The sequence below is a fragment of the Haemaphysalis longicornis genome, unplaced genomic scaffold, assembly GCF_048455015.1.
Source record: "Haemaphysalis longicornis isolate Haplotype H1 unplaced genomic scaffold, Haemaphysalis longicornis Haplotype H1 scaffold_1, whole genome shotgun sequence".
Lineage (NCBI taxonomy): Eukaryota > Metazoa > Arthropoda > Arachnida > Ixodida > Ixodidae > Haemaphysalis > Haemaphysalis longicornis.
This window is the reverse complement of record NW_027526203.1, coordinates 358,804,972-358,821,900: the sequence shown is the minus strand read 5'-3', so window position 1 is coordinate 358,821,900 and position 16,929 is coordinate 358,804,972. Positions and strand designations below refer to the sequence as shown.

At 48.0% G+C, this 16,929-nt stretch overlaps 1 protein-coding gene across 1 annotated transcript in view; it reads left to right on the top strand.

Annotated features, from left to right (window-relative positions):
• LOC144154981 (uncharacterized) overlaps window positions 1-16,929 on the top strand; it is a 491,283-nt gene that overhangs the window by 370,394 nt on the left and 103,960 nt on the right. Inside the window, exon 4 of the mRNA XM_077686145.1 lies at window positions 11,500-11,782. Coding sequence (XP_077542271.1) covers window positions 11,500-11,782 — 283 coding nt within the window. The remainder of the gene's footprint in view (window positions 1-11,499; window positions 11,783-16,929) is intronic.

Genomic DNA, 16,929 nt, shown 5'->3' with positions numbered 1-16,929 from the left:
AGGCGAGAGCACACATCCCTCTTCCCGTCTGGAGACAACAATATCCTGCAGTGATTCTTGCAATCAAATTCGACACGGTGAGTCACCCCAGAGTAACCTCCACGGTTAGGCTACTCACAAAATACTCCATAAGAGACATTCCCACGCACGCCTTTGCAGAGTTGATTTGTGTCAATGCCCGCACGCCTATCTCGCCGAAATTGCTTCTCACAAGTATGACATCCCGGGCAACTTCGTCCCAATCACGTCATGCATTCAGACGGGATTTGAACGTGATCTGCCGCATCGCATCATGCATTCAGATTCGCTAGATTGCAAAATAATTAATATCCCGACAAAAAAAAAGAATCGCAGCACCGACCTAACACAGGGTGTTATAGAAGCTGAAACCAAAGATTCCGACGACAAGATTTAGTGCTGGTTTCGATGTGAGCATGCATCTGTACCTCGTGTACAGGTTATTTGATGAACTAAGAACAAGCAGGGTGGTTGACATTTTTTTCCACCCACGTTGCCCAGTGTAGTAAAATATTACGTGGTCATTGCCAAAAGCGCAGGATGGCCTGTAACTGCCCCCAGTTGAAACAGCAGCAGTCCGCCACACCTGTAGCAATTCACTTGACGTGGCTACTGAATAGAGCGCAGTATTGTGCAGTATGCAAAAAAGACTGACAGATTTCAGTCGCCTAATACTTCCCCTGCCGCTTGCCACCAAGAAAAACACGTGTGCCAAAGGCATGTCTGGTGGTGTCTCCTTTGCTGACAGAGTCGCGCCAAATGAACAGCCCCGGTGGAACCGCTACGATCGGGCCATCCACTTGAACCGACTCGACGAACGAATCCCAAAGCGGTACGCCACAAAATAATGCCAACTCACAAATTGTGACACAAATTTCGCCATTCAGGAAGGAAATCCAACAACCCAGATAAAAGAACCAAGAATTGAAGAAAGCGTTGGCTGAAATGACATCCCCACAGTTGACATTTCCCTCGCAAGTCGTTCAGCCATAAGCTTAGTAACGTCGCGACCGCAGTCCCAGTAAAAAAGAAAGCATGCCTACATCGCAACCGACGATGGATCGCAACCTTACGCAGTTGCTACACATCATCCCATCCGACGTTCAAAAAGAACGCAGCGTGTGCCAGGATGACACGTGTAAGCTCCGAATTCTCCTGCAAAGCCACTTTAAACAGACGTCTGCAATGATCCAGTGCAGGAGTTGCCAAATACGACGAAAGCGCGAGACACCTGAAGCGTCTCGAAAGGAACCACCTAGTAGCAATACCGTCGGTCAATAAGGGCTACACCTGTTGTGCCACAGCAAAACTGCCGCTGGTTTACTACATGTTATTCCTCTTAAAGCCAAAAATAGTGCCAATTTAAACCTTTTTGGTCCTCCTCGAAGAAACTTTCCCTGTTACGCAGTCTTCTTAAATCCAATCATTCCCCTTGACAATCGACGTTTTTATTCCACAGGTGGAACTTCTCTCGCACTATTCGAGGATTTTAGGCCAACTTGGCGCGTAGTGATATTTAATGTAACCAGTCCTTTCTATCCGGCACTGACTCTTAAGAACACGAAGTCACAGTCCTACATGCACGCCGTCAACCTGGAAATCTGACATTTAGTTTCTTTCCCTCTTATTGCACCCCACCCCCGCCGCTCCTCTCAACCATTATATTAGTGTACTACAGTCAAACCCGACTATAATGAACCCGGGTAGAACAAATTATGCTATATATCGAATAAAAATAAACCAGTTACGGAAATAGACGCCAAACATATTTTATAACGAAGCTCACATCTGATATATCGAGCTCGGCGTGCCTAGAATGGCCGCCAAAATGCATGGTCTCGGAGCGGCGATTGAGACGTTGATTGACCGCGACCACTGAGCAAAGGCAACGACTGAGACATTGCGCCTAGTATGGAGCGACGTGACGACCGACACTTCTTGTAACTGCTTCCGACACGCGGGAATCACGACGGAACCCGCCCAGTCAGTGAGTCCGGACCAAGAGGGCAGCTCGCGAACCTTCCCGATGCTGTGCCGAAAAGAGTGTCCTTCGAAGATTTCCTGAGTGTCGACGACGAAGTTGCCGTCACTGTAAGCCCCTCGGACGCGGACACTGTCAGCAGAACCGTCGTAATGCTGATGAAAAGCACCGAGGAGGCAGAGGATGTCGCGAGTGAAAGCCGTCCGACGCTTAATGAAGAGCTTTTTTCATTCGATGTCCTCCACCAATATTTCTTCAATATTGAAGGACACGGACTCGAACTGGTGGAAACAATGCGTCGTGTAAAGAATGCTGTGCTAGTTGACGCTGCCAAAACGAAAGGGAAAACAAAAATCCCCGCTTTTATTTGGAAGTAGGCAGTTAAGGCGGAAAGTAGGTTTATTATTTGCTTGGATTTGATTGATTGTGGGGTTTAACGTGCCGACGCAACGCAGGCGATCAGTTGCGCCGTACTGGAGGGTTCCAGATTAATTTTGACCATCTGGGGATCTTTAACGTGCGCCGAAATCTCGTACAGACGGGCGTTTTTGCTTTCGAACCCGCGAACTAGTGCTCAGCAGCACAACGTCTTAGCCACTGAGCCACCGCGGCGGGTTGCTTTATTATTTGCAATGAATCGATTGTTTGTGTATTATAATAACATACTTTGTTTTGTTCGTTTCTGCATGCGGGATGGGGGGAGGGGGGAGGGAGGGACTCGTTATAGGCAGGTTCGGCTATATCGAACTATTGGATATATCGAACTAATCGTGGCGCATATTGCAGTTCGCTATAACCGGGTGTTACTGTAGTATGTCATGTCCCCAGCTATGATCGTGGCGACTTCAACGCTCGCAGTGCCGTCTAAGGCTATCCAGACACAAACGTGGTCGTGGCCCCAAAGACACCATCAATGGTTACAACCGTATGCCGTTCCCAACAACCCAACTGTTTACACCCGAGTCTGTGCCCACCATTTGCAACGGAATGTTACGCTGTTTTTAGATGCGACGCTGAGAGCATCTCTTGTCGGCGGCCCTGTCCTTCCTGCGTGCGTCCGTCGTCGTCGTCGGCGTCCGCACTCTCCTCCGCTCACCCCCTCTCCTCTCCGATACCGAGCACTCTCTCGCGAAGGGCATTGGATTGGCTTGGCTTGGCTTGGCTTGGCTTGGCTTGGCTTGGCTTGGCTGGGCTTGGATTGGATTTGGATTGGATTGGATTAAAGTGGATTGTGTTAGATTGTGTTGCGTCATAGCCGCGGCAGACGCACTGGCGCCGGCGCGTGACCAGGTGAGAGCAAACACTCTCTCTCAACATCTGTGGGTGTGCGGCCCAGCGCGCTCTCACTCCGCCGGTGGGCGGCACTGCGCGCGGTGCTGCGCATGTGCAGTACTCTCTCTCTCCGCGGTCTCCTCTCCTACGGCCGCGCTGCGCATATAACCGGTGTGCCGCTCTCCGGTGGCCTTTCGGTCGACGGTTGCTCTCCGCTTGCGCTTCAACCCTCCTCAGCGTCGCATCACACCAGGGTTCCCGCGAGGGGAGGTGGGCGTAATTTTTACCCTCTGTCTTCATAACATCAAATATTTTTGAAATAAACACATTACTCAGCATTCGCAAGTGACAAGTCCCCCATTGAAATTAGGCTTTGAACTGTACACAAATCATCAGCATCATCATCATCACCAGCCTATCTACGCCCACTGCAGGGCAAAGGCCTCTCCCATTAATCTCCACTTACCCCGGTGCTGTGCTAACTGCGACCAATTAGTCCCCGCAAACTTCCTGATCTCATCTGCCCATCTAAGTTTCTGCCACCCTCTGCCACGTTTGCCTTCTCTAGGGATCCACTCTGTTACCCTTAATGACCAAATGTCACAATGTACACAATGTACACCAATGTAATGACCAATTTACACAAATACATGTCACCAGCTAGCCTCTCTTTCGTGACTCGCCTAATAGTGAGTGGGAGTCACCCTCTGATTATACAACCTTTATTCAGAGACTTCAATCGGCAGCTTATGCATCACTTGTCGAAAATATTACGTGTTGTGAGGAGGCAGACTTCCTTGATGGTCGCCTAGACAGTCGCTGGGGACTTCCCAAACACTTCACCCGCAAACATAGACAAATTGCAAACGTCATTTGGAACTTATATTCCGCCTACGCCCACAAAATAAAATTCATCCCGGAGTACCATAAGCAACTGGGTCAAGATAACTGGCATGATTTGTTCCATGAGCTCTGCAAAGAACATGGATGCTCCAGCCATTGGTGACTAATCGGGATTCCAAGTTTGCGCTTGCTATGTGAGGGCTAGTGCGAGCACCTCGACCTTCAGGCCCAATTGCTCTTGTTTCCGTGATGCGCCGATGGAGCAGTGTTTGCCGCGCCTGTTTCTGATCGTAACCTGTAAACTACAAAGTTACACCGCTGCCACACAAGGGCTCGGGGGTGAAAACATTGACGTCAATAGAGATTTGTTGCCTCCCCTTTGCGTGGTTGTTCAGGTGGAAATGCAGAGGTAGGAATATGCGCTCCAATAGCAGACGAAGAGTTCCGAGAGCTTTACGAATGAGAAATTAAGGATCGGAAATAAGAGGCCACTAGCAGGGTAGCTTAACGTAACATTTAGTTTTAGTTTTAGATCATCCCCCCCCCCCCCCCCCCCGTTTCAGTAAAGGATGATTTGCTTCATAAGGAAAGGAAGTTCTTCCTTGCGATCGTGTGCAGCATGGATTTGTTCAGTTATAGCATTATCAGTTTCCTTCGGCTTTAGTGACTAGTGCTGCATGTTGATCTCCCTGAAATGCTAGTTGCTGTAAGACGTTTGTTAGGAATGACGCATGATATTTTATGGCTTGCAGTGAAACGAAGGCACGCGCCCAACCATTCGCTGAGCGTAGGAAGGAGCCGACATTTCGAAGCATGTCAGCGCGAGACGGCGCTGCATCACATGGCCCGGAACACACACGCGTAATGATCTGTTCCCAGTTCCGTGCGCGAAACGCATTTGCGCGGCCAGCTGAGTCGTTGTATGTTAAATTTCCTGCATACACAATTTAACGCCCGATATATTCCCCAGTTAATTAAAAAATGCGACAACCGCGTAATAAAAAGTAACATCGGTGTTAACACGCTGGTGACCCTGAGTGTGTGACGTGGGCAGTGAGATGCGTCGTAAAGGATTGCTACATATTTATGTAACGGGCACCGGAGTCACTGACAGACGGAAGTCTGTAAATTTCTTCTTTATAAAAAAAAAATCTCAGGACACCGAAGAACTTATGGGTTGTGAAAGCAAAAACATTACTGTTCATTTGAACCACACCGAGTGTCCAGCTGAACGTCGCAGGGCTCTTTCCGCCCTGGATAGTCGGTGACTGCTGCGCCTCTGGGTGGGAGGAGCAGGCGGAGCCGGAGTGAGAAGGTCGGCTCACCTGATTTCTGAAATTCAAAAGGTTCAATAAGAAGCACTCTGTTTTTACGCGTGGCTGTGCGCATGCCCACCCGCTCCTTGTAGAGTTGTATTTCTGAGCCGCGCCCTCCTTTTCCTCGTGCTTTATTTCTGTATCGCCCGACATGAAATCCGTCGCAGACAATCAGGGAACTTTTCATTGCGAGTAACAAAATTTTAGGCAGCTGCAAGGGTTTCTGTTCACATTACGCGACTACAGCTGTAATGACAGCTTAGAAACCGAAATAGTTCGGGGTACTTTTCCGACGGTTAATGTAGGTTTTCGCCATAATCTTTCCATAAAACGTTTTATACTGTTACGCGTTATGGACAAATTTGTGCTGTTGTCCTCCAGACAGTACCGTTGCACATTACTTCTGTTCACATTTTTTAAAAGTTATTTCAAATAAGTATTGAACCTGTACAAAGGATAAAATTGCGCATGTGAAGTGAAATGTTAGAAACAGCATTAAGACATTAACGTTTAAAACTATGCATAGTTTTCTGTCTAACAGCGAAGGAAAATCAGCAGATGGCTGCGCTGAACATGAATAACTTCGTTAATTTAGATACGAGTAGGTCTAAGCTAAATAGTGTTTCTTGGCCTCAGCTATCAAAGTTGTGATAGAGATTGGCCAGATTCTCTCATAAAATCAGAAGAGATTTCTGGTAGGCTTGCTCTGTAAGTTTGAATCATATATTGTCTCAATTGCGAATAATTCGCAATGAGGGATGAGTAAAATTGGGATTTGGCGCGACGGGGTTTCACTTAGGCTATGATCAAACCGTACTGGATCACTATGATTTAGCTTCGAAAACCTGAGCGTTTTTAATGTGCGCCGAAACCTGATACATACACGGGTGTTTCTGTTTGCCTGTGCATGCAAAAAAAGCGCTGCCGCGGTAGGGAATCAAAACCCGACGCCGTTCTGTTAGTAGCGCAACTCCTTAGACATGCAGCCACCGTGGCGGGGATAAATCAGGGCTGGGCAGTATCACGGTACCAAATTATCACCGCAGTGTTTTAGAGATACTTTAGAGCATCGGGTTTTGCGAATCGAGGTAAATTTGGTAAGTGAAGTACTTTGCGATTTTACGATCGTTTGGCGATACGCTGCAAGCCCTAAAACTATGAAAGCACCTAAGCTGTATCCTGTGTTGTGAGAATTCACGGGCATCACTTTTCGTTGAGTTCTGTTTCCCAGTTATGTAGCTTAGTTTAGTGTCGCTGAGTTTTGTGCTGCTGAGTTCAATGTTGCTTACTGTACGATGTCGCGAACCACGAACTCAATTTTTTCTAATGAGCAACTGCAATAACTAATGTAGAAAAGTCAGCTTTATACAGTTACCAACGATTATAGTAGGTTTTAAAGCCGGTTCTACTACAATTCGCAGAAATATTGCGGGGAGACATATTTTCAGGGGAAATGTTAGCAGTTTTGGATGAATATATAAATGCCCTAGAACCTACTTTCATTATTTTTTGAAGGTCCCTTCGCACCCATTGGGAATTTTGACGACAGGTTCCTGGACTTATGGTTACGTGTATCTGAAGATGACGCTTTACGCCAACTGGGACGGATAAGGAATGCGTGGGGCTCACTCATTATTATAGGAGTACAGTTGCTGCTCCTAATGACCTGATCTCTTCTTACCGATAAAATCATATATGACCTCGAGCAAGCTTCTTGCGACGAATATTCTTTTTTCTATCCCCCTTTGAGAGCGGCTGATCCTATACTAGGCTAAATGTTCTTCCGTTATCTTAATAGTCCGATGGAAAATATTGTCACGATCCAGTACTTGCGAACCACTAAGAAGGTGTTTATCCCTTGCAACGCTAACATGCTGTTTCAGGGGGTTAAAAACAGTTTTCTTCGAAGAAAACGGGTCGGAAACGGACAACCCTTTTAAGAAGGTGGGGTTGCTGTCATGAAATGAATGTACCTTGGCCGCTAGCAAGGTTGCTTATACAAGAGTGATACGCATATCAGTTTAGAAATCATCTGGGGTAGTTTATGGAACCATCGTTTAGCCTTGAAATACCTATCCCGTCACGCAAATTGCGATCTGATCGATATATTTCCAAACACTTCGCCCAAAGCACATGAAAGGTTTTTCAATACCCATATTGTCACGAGGCCAAGGACGACGCAGTTGTCTTGCAGGAGAAACAAGTTTATTCGAGCGAACTTGTGCTCCCCTAACAACTCAAAAGAATACAGAGGCGGCGAAGCAGCGGTCAACAAAGTGACTTGCGTCAGCGAGCGTCGCAGAATCGAATGCCCCGGCGTCTGCTCTGCAGGCTTTTTATCTTTCGGCGCGCGTGGTTCTGGAACCGTCGATTCGCATCGAGAACATTGTAGATGCAAGAAGATTATTCCGGGATGTTCACGTTAGATCGGAATGCTTTCCCTCTCAGAACAGATAACACATGCGGCACAGAAAGAAAGAATGGAACACGCGCTTCCCTTGGCACGGAGATAACACAGACCGGCGCAGCCGGGCGGTAAAAGCAAAACACAAATAAACAAACCCAATGCATGGTTCGCGGCAATATTTTCATCGATAGGCTGGGATACACTTTTAATGTATTTACAGAAGTGTCTTTGAGATATACGGTTACGCCGAAGAGAATGTATCTTAGTATTTGTATTTCGCGTCTGCAGCAGACGTGTCGCAATGTTACAATTCCGGGATGATTTTTCTCGATCTTTTCCCAGCCCTGGTATAGAGTAATCGTTATTTTGTCGCATTTAAAACCAAGCGACTCTGTGATATCACTGATTGGACTTTATTTATCTGCAGTACATGACCATGTCAAGAACCCCACACCTTAGATCATTACTGCAAAATTATCCTATGCTAAACGAATGTCAGGTAGTAAAAGCCATTTCTTAACATCGTAAATTTAACAAAGTACTGACACCAGAGTTCGGTTTCCAGTAGCAGAAATAAGCTTTATTATCGGAGCAGACGACTTGCATTCCGTCCTAGTTTGTTGACGCCCGTAGTCCGGGATGCCATGGGCCCTAGCCGTCCACTTTGCCATTTCCACAAGCCGGTCCTCAGGGACGGGGCTGGTAAGCCTGGCCTCCCACTGCTCCTCGCTTGATTGGGCAATGGGTGGTACGTCGGTGTCCGCACACTCCAGCACCATGGAGTATAGGGTGTTCGAAACGGAGCCGTTCTTCAATTCCAAGTTTTACGTATCAGGTACATGACGTTCTATGTGGGGACGTGTTCGTTTTTACTTGTCTGTGCAGGACCGCGTCCTCTCTGCTGAGTTTTGGGTGTGGTGGTGAATTCCTCCTGCTTCCCAGTCGGTGGTGCTCCGTAATGTATCCTATACCTTCTGGGGATTGCGATCAGGGCGCGGTAGCCCGGTGGGGATGGCTGGAGAGCGTGTTCTCGGGCTGCGGCGTCCGCCGCCACGTTCCCCGCGAGAGATTGTCCTTATGATGTAGAGTTTCTGGTCGGTGCGTCATCAGTAATCATTCGCGGGATATGCAACGTCGCCATCGAAATACGCCCCTTCTGATAGTTCCTGCAGGCAGCCTGGGATTCGGTAAGATACCAGTGCTTCCGGCCCGTTGTCGCCGCCAGCAGCACCTCCATATGTTCCGCCGTGTCCGAGTCGCCCGTCTCTACTGTTGCCGACGTCAGCTCCTGTCCGTCTCGGTTCACCAAGTTCACCTGATGCGCCCTTCTTCTCGGGTGCTTAGCCGCATCCACGAACCCGGCATCTTCGTCCTTGCCGAACGCCCTTCTTAACGCCTTCAGTCTAGCCATTTTCCTCCTCTGTGTTCTTTCGTGCATGCTTCAGGATAGAGCCGCGACGTCAATAACTTCCTTCGGGTGGAACGGTATCCCCTTCTTCTCGTCTTTGGCTTCTATTTTGTTCGAATAGTTTAACTCTATCGCGGTGGCCCTGCCCACCTCAGGTAGTTTAGGCGCTCCATCTGGATCACCTTGTGCGCCTCCGCCAACTTCTCCCAAGTGTTGTGGACGCCGAGCTGCAGCAGCTTCTCTGTCGATGACATAACGGGAGACCCATAGACAGTTTATACGTCTTGTGGATGAGTACATTGAGCTTTTTCTTTTCATTGCTCTTCGTCCCCAAATACGGTGGGCCGTACATCACCCCGTATTTGGGGCTGTATAAGCGTCAGCGTGTCCTGATCCTTTAGTCCGTGCCTTTGACTTGCAACTGTCTTCACCAGATGAGCGACCTGCGTGATCTGGATGCAGCAAGTGACAAAAGCATTTTTATTTTTCAGACTTGTGGCCGGTCGCGCATGCGTCTTGACGCTGTGACGGAGACGAGGCGACAGATGCAGGGCGAGAAAAATATCCTCATGGCAAACTTTTTCCAGCTGTCGCTGTAAAAAAGACATATCACCAGTTTATTATTGAAAAATGATCGATTGTGAATTCTCGGTTACTTTTATGGTACGCTCTCAAGATCATCTTCCATTGCATTTAAATTAGCCTGAAGAAATAGTTCTCTTTAAATCGGCAGGGTCTCATCAGAGATCAGCAAGCCGTCTGCTCCTAATATGTAGACGACGCTTCCTCAAAACTTTAATATAGATCGGAATATGGCGCTTACTTTGGTGAGTAGGATCCAACTAAAAGTTCTCAACCGTCAGGACACCACTTCACATGGATTAAAAGCTGTGTTTCTTTTCACCCGCCGCGGTGGCTCAGTGGCTATGGCGTTGTGCTCCTGAGCACATGGACACGGGTTCGATTCCTGGCCGCGGCGGCCGCTTTTCTCGTGGAGACGAAAATCAAAAACACTCGTGTGTTCGAGATTTCGCCGTACGTTAAAGATCCCCAGGTGGTCAAAATTAATCCGGAGCCCTCCACTACGGCTCGTCTCACAGCCCAGATATAGCTTCGTCGTGTTAAACATCCAAGATGTGACACATTAATTCATTAAGCGGCATATAAGAGCACCTTTGCATAATATCGTCATTTGTGCGTGCATATACGTTCAGTCTTCTGCTAAGACACTCGGTGGAAACGGGGGAGCTGACACAGCGGCACTCTTTCGGTGGGTTAGAAAGCGGAACGTAGAGTCGCGAGCTTATCGTATAGGCTGCAGCAGATGAGCGCCAGGCAGCTACTGCGTTCAAGGACGGTGTCTTGTCGACAACGGAATAATATCAATACACGACTGTCGATAATTTTTTCACTTTACCATTTACACTTTAAAATCCCTACGGGTGGTGAATTTATGTACAGTTTTGTGTTACTAACGCGGTTCAATTAGTCATTCGGAATGGCGGGGCACAACTGAAGTCTAATAACAAAAGCCCCCACTTAAGATAGTGAATTCCAAAAAAAAAATGACCAATAATAATGTACCGCTAATAGAACTCAGCCATTTGTATCGGTATAACCACTGCCCTAGGGGGAAACGGTTCACCGCTTGATTTTACCGCCGTAGAAAGTGCGTGTGGGGAACGGGGTGGCGTTGCTAGCTACGGACGTAACCGTCAATTGTCGGTAATGTGGTCACAGAACGCCCACCTGCGCGTTTGCGTATGCCTCATTTATATGCACACGTCAGCACATCGGCGGCCATTCGGGATGCGTCCTATTATACCAATCTTTGTAATCAATAAGATGGCCATCTGAGAGGCCCCGTGTAAATGTGGGTGAGATACTGCATAATGACAAGATACTCAAAGCTGAAGGCTCATCCTTGCACACCACAGAAGAATCTGACTTCTGTAAGTTGGAGTGTGTCTCTAACCACAGAAAAGGCCAGCATCACGCTCGTCTGCATCAAGAATGTACTGTGTCTTTGCTGTGCAGAGTCGGAAATGTTTTTGAAGCCACTGAACCCCTTCCAAACAAAACAGTTTGGCAGAGGTTCAATGGTTTCACCTCTCGGTCAGTATCACGCCTTCCCAAACAGTTCCCATCAATGCGCATGTTCTCATAGTTCTCTCGCTGACAAACAGAAGGAGTGAACTGTAATCTGAAGGCGCCGAAGCCACTCGTAGCTTACGACCGTGGTGCCCCACTGCAGTGCTCTTCTCCCGGGAGCGGTTCCCGGTGGCGGTGCAGCCAAGCGAGGCGTCGGAGAGACTTGGTCTTCGCGGCGACTATCAGCTGGTGATTCTTGGCCACAGCGTGGGGCTGTTGCGGCCGGGCGCACCGGAGCCCTTCCTGGTATGGCCGGTCACATGCATCCGCCAGTACAGGCACGAGCTTCTGCTGCAGCCCGGACAAGGCCCACAGCACGCCGCGTCGTGCGCCAAGGCCGCCGCTGCTCGGGGCGCCACCACTCTAGTCACCATAGAAGTCGGCCGGTGAGCGAGCACTGCTCTTCAATGGTAATATCCGCGCATTTTTAAAGACGATAGTCTTTCTTGGGCTACTTAAACCCAGAAATTTTGGTCTGTCTGTCTGTCCGTCTGTCTGTCTGTGACTCGATTCAGCCACCCGGCCAAAGTAAAACAATGCCTGCGCAATAGTCTTATATAGTCACAGCTAAATGTGCCCGTCTAAGTCCGGTGTAATGTTCATACTTCTCAATATTGTTGAAGAACAACAAGACATTGCGCATATATAAGACAACAAATTAATACAGAAGTGATATTTGCAGCGTTCCTTTATAAAAAATCGTACTTATTTGATTTTGGCGAGATTAAATACTTCAACTGAAGAAAAAAATATCACTCCGCCGTCGCCTGCTGTCGCCTGCGCCATATAGCTTCTGGCGGCATTTGAAGAAATCAAGTGGCAAAAGTTACGAAAGGTTCCACTAGATAGGTTCCACGTTCTGCTTGGAACGCACGTGTATTAGGGAAATGCGGTTCTATAAACGTTGAAGTAGGGCGCCTCGATTCACACGCGTCTTCGCCGTACGGCAGCGTTGGCATCTATACACCCGGTTTGGAGCAGTGGAACGCGGGAAATTTAAAATGATTTAACCAAACCTTTGGCGTCTTTACCTAGGGAGGAGCGCGACGGAACAGGAACAACATGAGAGGTGAGCGGGGAAACGAATTTACTCGGCAAAAGTCGATAGAGACTATATAGTCTTTTGACGACATTTGCAACGAAAGGAGCAGATACGCGGCCAATTTTTTCTCTCGGGAATAAAAATATGACAGGCAAGGAGACCAGTCACACCTTTTCTACTTATCTGAGACTCCTTCAGTAATTTTTAACGAGTCTCCCCCAGACTGCCTCAGAAATAATGACAATGCGTGTTTACGCAAGCCGAAAATATTGTTCTGCCATTCCTCAGGGACCCACCATACAGCTGCCTTGGACTGCCGGGAATTCTTGGACTCGTATATTTCAAGAAATAATAAATATACCATGATCGCAACTACCAGAAAGCCCACACACCAAAACTGCACAGATAGCGTCAAAACAACAAATAGGCGATCTTTGGAGTTCTGGGCGCTAAAATACGGAAATATGGGTGCAGTTAAAACGTCGCATTTATGGCTTGTAAAATTTGGCTACCACTTTTGAAAAACAGAAGTGCGGCAATGAACAAGCCTTGATCCCCATTCTGTGTTGCTTGATGAGACCGAACCGCTAGGGGGTGCAGTAGAAGCACCCAGTATGAAATTTTGATTGCGTAAGAGTTATAGTTTCACGCGAGAACTCGGCACCATTTGTCGAAATTTTCCTGCCGTTGGCCTTAAGAAACTCACCAAATAAAATGCTCGCCGTACAGTTTTGTGTATTTTCGAAAATTGGACGTCTACTCCGAATGTTTTTTTTTTTTATAAGATTTTTGTCTGCCTACTGAAAACGCTGAATTAAGCTGCCATGTCTCAACCAGCATTTTTTTCTTCAGGAGAAGTTTGTCTCGGTGCGTTAGATGGCTGATGGCTGCGCGAGGAGGTCGGCGACACACTGCTTCGCCGCGTGCCTAAGAGCAGCAGCAGAAGACGCAGATAACGCTGGTCACATGAGCAGCGCGACTGCAGGCACCTCGCCAGCATTTAAACGAATCAACGGCACCAGCGGATCAACGGCACTGGCTAGTGAAATCGCCCATGTGAAATATTCTCATATCACCATCAGCGTATATATAAAGCGCAGTGTATACTGTAATAAAATTACATATCTTTCAAAAGAAAAAATTGTCATCCTCCTAAAATGCACCCCGAACCAGTTCGAAGTTTTCTGCGACTACAAAATAAATTGTGGCGGTATGGCTGCATTTGAGGTAGATGTCAAAGCTTTGCTTTGCCGAAACTCGCTCTTCATTCGAGGCTTTCCCTGAACTGGTCCATGAACTTTACCTGTGTTTTAAGTTATATTTAAATGTTTATTTTTTAGCTTTGTCTTGCACGTAACTAAATCAGCTGAAGAGCGTCAAAACAGGGAGGCAGCCATGAAGTGATTGAAGCGGGTGGAGCTTCGTAATACGACGACGACGACGCTCCGCACGTGTACCGGACACATGTGTCTCAATTTCGCGGGTGCGGCTAGTTGCCATGCAGTTCTATTTCCAAACAGTCATGCATCGAATCTAATCGGTTTGTCGTGCATCTTTCTGCTGATTAATTATCATCGCTTTTACCGCTGAAGTACTGTATGACCGACCACCAGCGAACACTTCAGCAATTAAGGCCTCGAAACCCAGGCGTCGACAATCACGCGCTCAATCACTCAGTGCTGTCATAACCGGCATCTCAGCTGTGTCAAGACGAGAAGCTAAAGGGAGGCGATTGCCAGGCTTTAACAGCTTAGACTCTCATCACAGATGTAAATGGAGTGCCCTCGATTATCATGCAACCAGACACTCATTGCTTCCCTAACCAGTATCGCAGCTGTGTCGGACAACCCGACATCGAGTCTTGGCTCGCTGCACGAGTTGCTACATTGGCACCACCGTTGACCAGCCGGTCTTTCTTGCGCTCCCCGGAGGAAGAGAGGGCGAGGATGAAGACTGTGACGACGCGGGGGTCATCGTCAGTATTAAATCTTCCTGGTGGGGGTAGCTGGCAGTCGGCGTACGAAGAAAAGAAGCACATCAAACGCGTTAGCTCATTTCAGCGTCAGGAATTATGCTCCAGGCCAGAACATCGTCAATGCCATGCCGCTTTTCGCTTCCGCGGTACAGGAATTCACCCTCTAAGAATGGTGTCATTTTTTGTTTTTTGCTTCCCAGTTGCGACGCGGTATCACCTCTTATTTGAAAGAACAGCACTGCTAAGACTGTTCAAACGTGGTGAAGCGACCGCAAAGAAGTGTCTATCGTACGTATGCGCTTTCCGGGAATACCAAAGTGGATGATATTGTAAACTGGTATCGTTTACGCGGCGATTTCTAATACCGGCCCGTGCTTGCATTTGGTAGGGCCGTGTGGGGGAAAGAAAGCCAAGCTGTGCACTCTGTCGTCTGCTACTTTGATCCGGTCCTGTAAATGAATGACAGTACACCCTCCTTGCCAAGTTAAAGACGCGATGAATGATCCCTATAGCCGCTGCAACAGCGCACCTCTATTGCCCAGACGCAGCATCGGCGCGTTCTGCCCTAAGAACTTTTGTTTCGCTCTGAACAGGCTAATTTTCGCCTTCGTGGCAACGAAATTAGCTATTTGGGGGTATCACGGTATCACACATGCCCTTCTTTATGAGCATAACTATAAAATACTGCTAATTTGCTTCTAGAAACAAGTTGATAAAAAAAATTGGCCACCCTCCCGCCCTGCGAAAGTGGATGTCCAGCAAAGTTGTTGTAAACCACTGCAAACGGTGATGCAGGAGGGTTATGAAATGTTTCTCGTTGTATAACCGGGCTTTGCGCTTGCGCTCGCCTATCGTGACTATAGATAAGGGTGCAGGGTATCGGCCCTCTTTTCTCCTATTGTTCCTTGCCGCCGCCATGATCATTGGTGAGCTTGCATTACGTGACACTTGCTCGCACTGTGACGGTTCATGGGGCCGCCATGTTGTTGTTTAAGCGTTTTAGTCGGCCAACTCTGGTAGGCTTAGTTTGTCCTCCGTTTCCAATGCGAATAAAAGATAACGCGTGGAACAGCATTTCAGCAGCAGAAGTGTGTCCAAAGAGACTGTTTTGCTGCATCTTCGGTAGTGTTCTTAACAAACGACCCGGTCGAAGTTAACGGCGAAGCCGTAGATGCAGCAATCTCGCAACACTGATAAACGCCAAAATGGCCGTCGTTGTTGAGTTACGTGTCTCAGTGGCGGTGCTCTAATACCGTATCTACTGACACTACGCTCGCCTTCTCTGGCGGCAAAAGCTGGGTCCTGCCTAGCCTGACGCATGTGCTCGGCGTCTTGGGCAAGAACTGCTCTATTTAGGGACACTAGTCCTGCCTAGCCTTCAAAAGTCATCTGCAAACATATTCTTTACCAAGAACACAAGGGGGGAGGTCCCATTAGTCACAGTAGCATTATCACCCATTGTTTCAATGCATATTTTGTGGTTTCCTTAAACGAATTCTGAGCACTGGGCTGTATGCCTGATTAGGCTATGTTCAGTCTGCTGATGCAAAAGCCATATCGTGATCAATGGACACGAACAAACGGTGCGTCACGCAGTTAGGTTGGATGAGACGTGAAATGACGTCATTCTTTAAAGTTATTACGACAGTTGCGGCAACAGTCTGACCCCGGCCTTAGCGTGTCGTTTGCGCTCGACGTCCTAGGCCTTCAGGCCTTGGCGGTTTTGCCTACCGAAATGAAGCAAATGGGGGAAACAGGTATACAGCTTTGCTGTGAAAATTACGCTCGTTTCATCCACTATCGTGGCAAAGGCGTTGGCAAAGACACAAGCACAGGATGTGTCGTGCGTAGTCCTCAAGATACGGCGGCGGTGGTTGAAAAACATTGGCAACCTTCCTTCGCGCATAAGAAGCCCGTAGTAATACATCTACTTTAAGTTACTTTGCCGGTGCCGTCTGCCGTAATGTTATGGGAGCATGTCGCTCGGGAGATTCAGAACAAGGCAGACATTTCGATTGCAGCAAAGTCGCCGCATTTTGTTGCAGACGACAATCTGTTTTAGGACAGGCAGTGACACCTTTATGCGAACAGAGGAGTTAACTTCCCCTGAGGCGGCCGGTTCCGGCTGAGGTTACGTACCTTAATGCACAATCCACTCGCTGCTCCCCGCTGAGAAGCTTCGAAGTGCATAAACGGGCATTAGAAATGAAATTAATGAGATTATAGACGAGGGCTGTGCAATCATCTTAATACAATTTCAAACATTTCTTTAAGGTACGAATATTTGCAATATACGACTATTTTACTTCGAGCGCATTTAGCTGAACTGGGTCTGCAAAAGTGTTTCACTACTCCCGCTGCATCGTCGAGCCTAAAGCCACCCCAGCCAGAGAGAAAACACCTCCTTTCTAAAGCAAGTTGGCTAGGAACGCGTGGTGGCTGCCGGCCGAAGGCTGGCGGCGACGGTGGCAGCTCGGTCAACCAGAAGTAGCTGTACCCCCGGTTGCGAGCTGCCT